Source organism: Arachis duranensis, chromosome 1 (assembly GCF_000817695.3).
Source record: "Arachis duranensis cultivar V14167 chromosome 1, aradu.V14167.gnm2.J7QH, whole genome shotgun sequence".
Taxonomy (NCBI): Eukaryota; Viridiplantae; Streptophyta; class Magnoliopsida; order Fabales; family Fabaceae; genus Arachis; species Arachis duranensis.
In genome coordinates this window covers 62,182,030-62,189,362 of record NC_029772.3, presented here as the reverse complement: position 1 = coordinate 62,189,362, position 7,333 = coordinate 62,182,030, and the positions used below count along the sequence as shown (strand labels likewise).

The following is a 7,333-nucleotide window of genomic DNA, read 5'->3' as shown; positions in this document are numbered from 1 at the left end:
TTGAGACAAGAAAGTACTAACCCATGGAGATCGGTATCGACCTCCCCACACTTAAAGATTGCACCATCCTCGGTGCATGCTGAGATGTGCAGGTGGATGGGTTGTTCCAACTGATACTTTTCTTCAAGATTTTGCAGATGGACTTGTCTGTCTCCCCATGTAAACGTCTACCGGTTCCCCTCCGGGTGGCCATCCTGAAAGAAAAAGGGAAGAAAAAGTAACCCAAAAATAAAGATAAGAAAATAAATAAAGTATGGGTGGGGTAATGCCAAATGATAGGGTCTCATTTACATGGAAGCTTCAACATGTACGTGAGAAAATAATAGAAGCCATGGCATACCAGTGGTATAAAATTTGTAACATAGGGGAGGAGAATGGGCAATAGAAGCCATGGCATACCAGTGGTATAAAATTTGTAACATAGGGGAGGAGAGTGGGTAATGGAAGTATCAATACAAGTTCATGCCAATGCAAATGGAGTGCAAGTATCATAAAAGATTGGCATTGGCAGATAATTAATATCATCCCACAGTGTAAAACAAGTTACCAAAATAAATTCAAGAAAATATGCAACGGTTGAATAAGAAAAAATTTTTAACACCAATAAAAAATTCAGAAAAGGAAAGAAAAATATGCACAATTTTAAAATGCAATGAATGAAATATGCAAATAAATAAAGTAAAATAGGATGAAGGTGAAAAAGAATGAGAAGTGAAAGAAATAAAGTAAGAAAGAAAGAAGAAATAAGAAAAGATAGAAGAAATTAGGATTGAGGAAGAAAAGATAAGATATTTTGGCATATAAGGTTAAGGTGTGCGATGCTGGCGACGCGGCCGCGTGGGGCACGCGGTCACGCGTCTTGCGCTGATACTGATTGACGTGATTGCGTCGGTCACGCGGTCACGTGACACAATTCATGCTACTGGCGCGAGGGCAGCCTCGCGCTCGCACAACTCTCTGTTCAATTTATTATTAGTGCCAAATTTTAAGTGACGCAATCGCATGGGGCATGCGATCGCGTGAGTGGGCTCTAAAGGAATATGACGCGGTCGCGTGGGTCACGCGGCCGCGTGGGAAGGATTATGCGTTCAGCACCAATCCAGCACCACTCTCGCACAACTTTCGGGTGTGCACCACTTTGACGTCGAAATCTTGGTCACGCGGCCGCGTGGGTCACGCGGTCGCGTGGGAGGCCATTATTTCAACTATAAGGAAAGTTGAATCTAAACTCCACTTGGTCAACCTTTACTAAAGCAAAGGAAAGTCAAGGGACTAATTAAATTGAACTTTGAATCCTATTTATTTTCTAAGAAAAGGTTAGGATTACTTAAGTTCAGCTCAATTAGCAAGATAACGATTATCAAATATGTTGAGTTTAATAACTGTTGAGTTACTGATTTCTTAAACAAAACCAAAAGGGGAAAAAGTAAAATTGCTAGAATAATAGAGGTGACCTTAGATGGAAGGCAATAGTAACTTAAATCAAAGACAACAATCTTAACTGAAAATACTTCAAACATCATTAATTCAAAATAGAGATCTGTAACATGGAATAATCCATAAATCAATTCAAATATTAAAAGCAAATAAATAAATAAAAGTAAACTGAAAATAAAAGAACATTAAACCTGGATCCAGAGTTACTCTCAAAACAAGAAGAAATCCTAAATCCTAAAGAGAGAGAGAGAGAGAATCTCTCTCTAAACTAAATCTAAATCATGAAAACTAGAAATTGGCGAGCTCTCCCAAGTCTTCAACCACTTTTTCCTTTTTAATAATTACTGCTTTGTCCAATAGTTTTAATATAAAATCGTACTCATCCTTGATGATTTTCTTTCCATGACAACTCCTTTCAACTATTCTTTCATCTTCAAGGGTCTCTCCTATCTCCACATTTTGGGCCTCCTCTTGCTCTAAGACAAAATCAGAATCCTCCTTAATGTCTTCCTTCACTAATTCTTCAACCACTCATTCGACTTCAAGAGTCTTTACTACCTTCACCTTTAGGGCCTCCTCTAGCTCCTTATGAAGTATGGATTTGCGAAGATGATCCCTTCTCTCTTGTTCTATGTCAATAGCATCATTGGGATCATGTTGCTCTTGGACTGATGGATGTGGGTGCTCTTCCATTGATGGTGGTGATGGGATGGAGAGATCATTCTGTGGTTGAAAAGGAAGTGCACTAGAGCTGGAGACTTGATTGTTGAAGGTATTTGGTGGTCTGATTTGGGCAACGAAAGCTTGTATAGTAGAATTTAGATCGGCAAGTGCTTTCTCCATGGAGGTTTGGGGTGGATAGGAGGATTCATTTGTTGAGAGAAAGGGTTCATGGTAGGAAGGTGGTTCATCTTGATAAAGACATGGAGATGGTGAATTTTGAGGTGGTGGTTTTGGGTGTGGTTCATATGGCGGTTGGTGTGGTGGATAAGGATTAGGGTCATATGGAGGTGAATGGCGGAAAGGGGCTTGTGAGTATGGTGGTCCAAAGTTATGTTGAGGAAAGGGTTCATAGGCACATGGTGGTGGTTGTTGATAGTCCATTGGAGGTGGTTGTTGCCATGAGGGTTGATCAAATCCTTGTGGCTCCTCCCATCTTTGATTGTTCCAACCTTGATGCCTGTTCTCATTGTAATTTCTTTTTCCTGCAACATAATTGTAACCAGACTCATAGCGATGGTGGTGAAAACTCATAATAGCAAATAAAAATTAAAAATGAAAATAAAAACAAATTAAAAGGTTATCGAAATTTAAATTTTGAATTTGAAAATTAAATTTTGAAATTTGAATTTTAAATTTTAAAATTTGAAATTTTAAAATTTGAAATTTAAAATTTTGAATTTAAAATTTTTTTTTGAAATTTGAATTTTAAATTTTTGAAATTTGAATTTTGAAAATTGAATTTTGGATTTTAAATTTTGAAATTTGAATTTTAAATTTTTAAATTTGAATTTTTGAAAATTGAAATTTGAAATTTGAAATTGAGATTTAAATTTTGAATTTTTGAATTTAATGAGGAGAGAGAAAAAACAATAAAATGACACCAAACTTAAAATTTTTGGATCGTAACGAAGAAAATAATTAAGAACAACTTGAAGGTCAAGATGAACACGAAGAACAACTTGAAAATCAAGATGAACACCAAGAACAATTTTTTTTTTGAAAAAAATTTTCTTAATAACTAAATAAAAACCAATAACCTCTTAATTTACGTAAAAGCAAAAATAAAAACAAATAAACAAGTAAAAATTAATTATTTACAAATATAATAACTCTTTTTGTTGAGGGCTTGACTGTGGTAGAAGAAGGCTCTGCCACTAATGCTTTTTTAGTTCCTCTTCTTGCTGGTGGTTTGGAAGTAGCTTTCTCCTTTCCTTTTGATGAGAGAACTTTTGCGTGGTCTAGAAATTTGCGGATAAATCCTCGTTGCAAGTATAGTTTCTAAACCTTCAAAAGTCCTTTCATACAAATGTTTTGGTTGTCACAAGTAACAAACCCCCTTGAAATTGATAACTGAGTATTCAAACCTCGGGTCGTCTTCTCAAGGAATTGCAGGGAGGTATGTTCTTATTATTGGTTATGATTTTGTAAATTAGGGGTTTTAGAAATTAGGGAGCAGTATGTTGCATAAGAAGAAATAAAATAAATAAATAACTATAAAATAAACTCTTGGTAAGGTACGAAAACAGGAAGTCCTATCCTGGTTATCCTTATCAATTGTAAAGAGAATTGGATTCTTCTCCCACTTTGTTAACCTTTAACTATGAAGGTAAGTTATGTGGATGAATTAATTTTGATTCCTCAGGTCCTAGTCTTTCCTTGGGAAAGACTAGAGTTATTGGAACTTGAATTAATTCTTGAAGAATTCCAATTTTCAATCAACAATGAGTTTGATAACTCAAGGGTCACCAATTATTTAACCAAAGCCGAAAGGGAAAAATAAATCTAAATTGAATTGAAAGCAATCTTAAACAGAATAAAACAATCATAATCTGAAATACCTCAAATGCATTAATAAAAGAAATCAATTCTAACATGAAGTTCGTAAACCAACATTAACAAAATGAAATAAAATAATAGAATAAATAAAGAACCTGGGATTGAGAGCCACTCCTAAAACTAAGAGAAATCCTAGATCCTAATACTAAGAGAGAGGAGAGAACCTCTCTCTCTAAAAGCTACATCTAAAACATGAAAAGTGAATTATGAGAGCCTAATTATGAATGGATGCATTCCCCCACTTTATAGCCTCTAATCTGTGTTCTCTGGGTCGAAAACTGGGTCAAAAACAGCCCAGAAGTCACTTCCAGCACTTTCTGGTCCGTACAGGCCGCGCGGGTTGCGTTCCTGCCAGGTCACGTGTCCGCGTGACTCACGCGTTCGCGTCGCCTGGCGTCGGGGCAACTATAACAAATTATATATCAAATCGAAGCCCCGGACGTTAGCTTTTCAACGCAACTGGAACCGCGTCATTTGGACCTCTGTAGCTAAATTTATAGCCGTTCGAGTGCGAAGAGGTCAGTCTGGACAGCTTAGCAATTTCTCCAACTTATTGTATTCCTTCCACTTTTGCATGCTTCCTTTCCATCCTCCAAGTGAAGCAAGTTTCCAATTATAGAACAAAATCTGGGAAGGATTTGTAAAACCATGCAAATAGTATGAATAAGTGGGTAAAGAGTTGATAAAAACCACTCAATTGAGCACAAGATAAACCATAAAATAGTGGTTTATCAAACATCCAAGGCTTCAAACAAGGAGATAATGGATCTCTTGACAATGCCTGGGAGAGGTATAGAAGGATGCTAAGAAAATGTCCCACTAAAATTTTTTAGAATGGGTACAGTTAGACATTTTCTACTATGGACTTTCAAACATGGCTAGAATGTCTTTGGACCACTCTGTTGGTGGTTTTATACACATGAGAAAGACCATTGAAAAGGCTCAAGAGATTATTGAGACAGTTGCCACTAACCAGCATCTATACTCATCTGCTGAGACTTCTACAAAAGGAGAGGTTAAGGCAATATCTACTGAACCTAACCCTCCAGAGCAAGATGGCCCATTGACTCAGCAACAGCACACCCTTGCCTAGCAACTACTGGAACTACAAGAGGCTTTGCTAGAAACTTAGGCTTCTAACAGGAATATAAAAACTCAGCTGAGTCAAACAAGGCTGTAGTTATCTAAGCAGATAACAGAAGAATGTCGGGCTATTCAACTGAGGAGTGGGAAATCCTTAAACATCCAACCTCAGTACAACAAGTGATCAAAGGAAATAAAGCCAACAGAGGAACACCAGATAGATGTCCAGGACATCTCTGAGGGCATTGAATGCCTAAAGAGGAATGTCATTGGCATTCAATGCCAAGAAGGGGTATCCATCCCTGGCATTGAACGCCCACTTGAGGACACCAATAAGGGCGTTGAACGCCCAAGAGGGGGCAGTGTCCCTGGCATTGAACGCCAGGAAGGGGGTAGCAACAAGGGCGTTGAACGCCCAAGTAAGGGAGGCCTGTCACAGGCTGATAACAACCCTCCTAAGCAAGTTAGTATCCTTCCTTCCAACACACACGACACTCAGTCTTCATCAACCAAGATTGATGAGTATAAGGCTAAGATGTCATTTCCTCAGAAATTCCGTCAAGAGGAAAAAGATAAACAGTTTTCCCGCTTTGCAGAGTTTCTCAGAACATTAGAAATCAAGATCCCTTTTGTAGAGGCACTTGAACAGATACCTTCTTATTCTAAGTTCATGAAGAACATTTTGAGTCATAAGAAGGATTGGAGAGAGACAGAAATAGTTCTCCTCACTGAAGAGTGCAGTCCAATTATTCAAAATAGCTTACCAGAGAAACTTAAAGATCCTGGGAGCTTTAGGATACCATACACTCAAGGTGATGCTTGTACAAGGACAACTTTATGTGACCTTGGAGAAAGCATTAACCTAATACCTGCTTCATTAATAAAGAAGCTTTGCTTGACTGATGAAGTCAAACCAACCCACATATACCTTCAACTTGTTGATAGTTCTATTAAGATACCATCAGGCGTAATTGAAGACATGATTGTTAGGGTTGGACTATTTGCTATTCCCATTGACTTTGTGGTATTAGATATGGAAGGGCATAAGAGTGCATCCCATATCCTAGGGACACCCTTCCTAGTTATAGGATGGACCCTCATTGATGTTGAGAAAAGGGAAGTAACCCTGAGAGTTAATGAGGAAAAGTTCACACTAAATGCTATCAAAGCTATGCAGCATCCAAACACCCCAGAGGAATGCATGAGCATTGACCTCATTGATTCCCTGGTTGAAGAAGCAAATATGGCTGAAAGTCTCAAGGAAGGGCTGAATGACATCCTTACAAATGCCCAACCAGATTTAGAGGAACCTCTAGAAACCACTGAGAAAAAGGAGAAACCTCCAAAGCTTGAGCTCAAGCCATTACCATCTTCCCTGAAATATGTATTTCTGGGAGATGGAGACACTTATGTTGTAATCGTAAGCTCTGCCTTAGAGCCATAGAAAGAAGAAGCACTAATTCAAGTGCTCAAAACACACAAGACCGCCCTTGGGTGGAATATAAGTGATCTTAAGGGAATTAGCCCTACCCCGATGCATGCATAAAATCTTGGTGGAGGATAACGCCAAACCAGTGGTGTAACCACAAAGGCGACTGGATTCGGCTATGAAGGAAGTAGTACAGAAGAAGGTCACCAAGCTTTGGGAGACTGGGATTATTTATACCATTTCTGATAGCCCATGGGTGAGTCCTGTCTAAGTTGTTCCCAAGAAGGAAGGCATGATAGTAGTTCATAATGAAAAGAATGAACTGATCCCTACAAGGACAGTTACAGGGTGGCATATGTGCATTGACTATAGAAGACTCAATGACGCCACCAGAAAGGATCATTTTCTTTTACCATTTATTGACCAAATGCTAGAAAGACTAGCAGGCATGCTTTGTATTGTTTCCTGGATGGATATTCCGGGTACAATCAAATAGCAATGGATCCACATGATCAAAAGAAGACAGCATTCATATGCCCATTTGGCGTGTTTGCCTACAGACGAATGCCATTTGGCCTGAGCAATGCACTTGCCACCTTTCAGAGATGTATGCTATCCATCTTCTCTGATATGGTAGAGAAGTTGCTTGAAGTGTTCATAGATGACTTCTCTATTTTGGAGACTCATTTGACTCCTGCCTTGACCATCTGGCCCTAGTTTTGAAAAGATGCCAAGAGACAAACCTAGTTCTAAATTTGGAGAAATGCTACTTTATGATAACTGAAGGCATTGTTCTTGGCCATCGAATTTCAAACATGGAAATAG

General features: G+C 38.4%; 1 protein-coding gene across 1 annotated transcript; it reads left to right on the top strand.

Annotated features, from left to right (window-relative positions):
• Positions 1-5,614: 5,614 nt before the first annotated feature.
• LOC107489506 (uncharacterized) lies at positions 5,615-6,523 on the top strand. The gene has a single exon (XM_016110261.1). It carries the CDS (start codon positions 5,615-5,617, stop codon positions 6,521-6,523), a length of 909 nt encoding a protein of 302 aa, XP_015965747.1.
• Positions 6,524-7,333: the final 810 nt, after the last annotated feature.

Bases quoted from the DNA above. Each gene is read 5' to 3' on its own strand.
- LOC107489506 (XM_016110261.1), top strand. From the start codon at position 5,615: ATGTCATTTCCTCAGAAATTCCGTCAAGAGGAAAAAGATAAACAGTTT.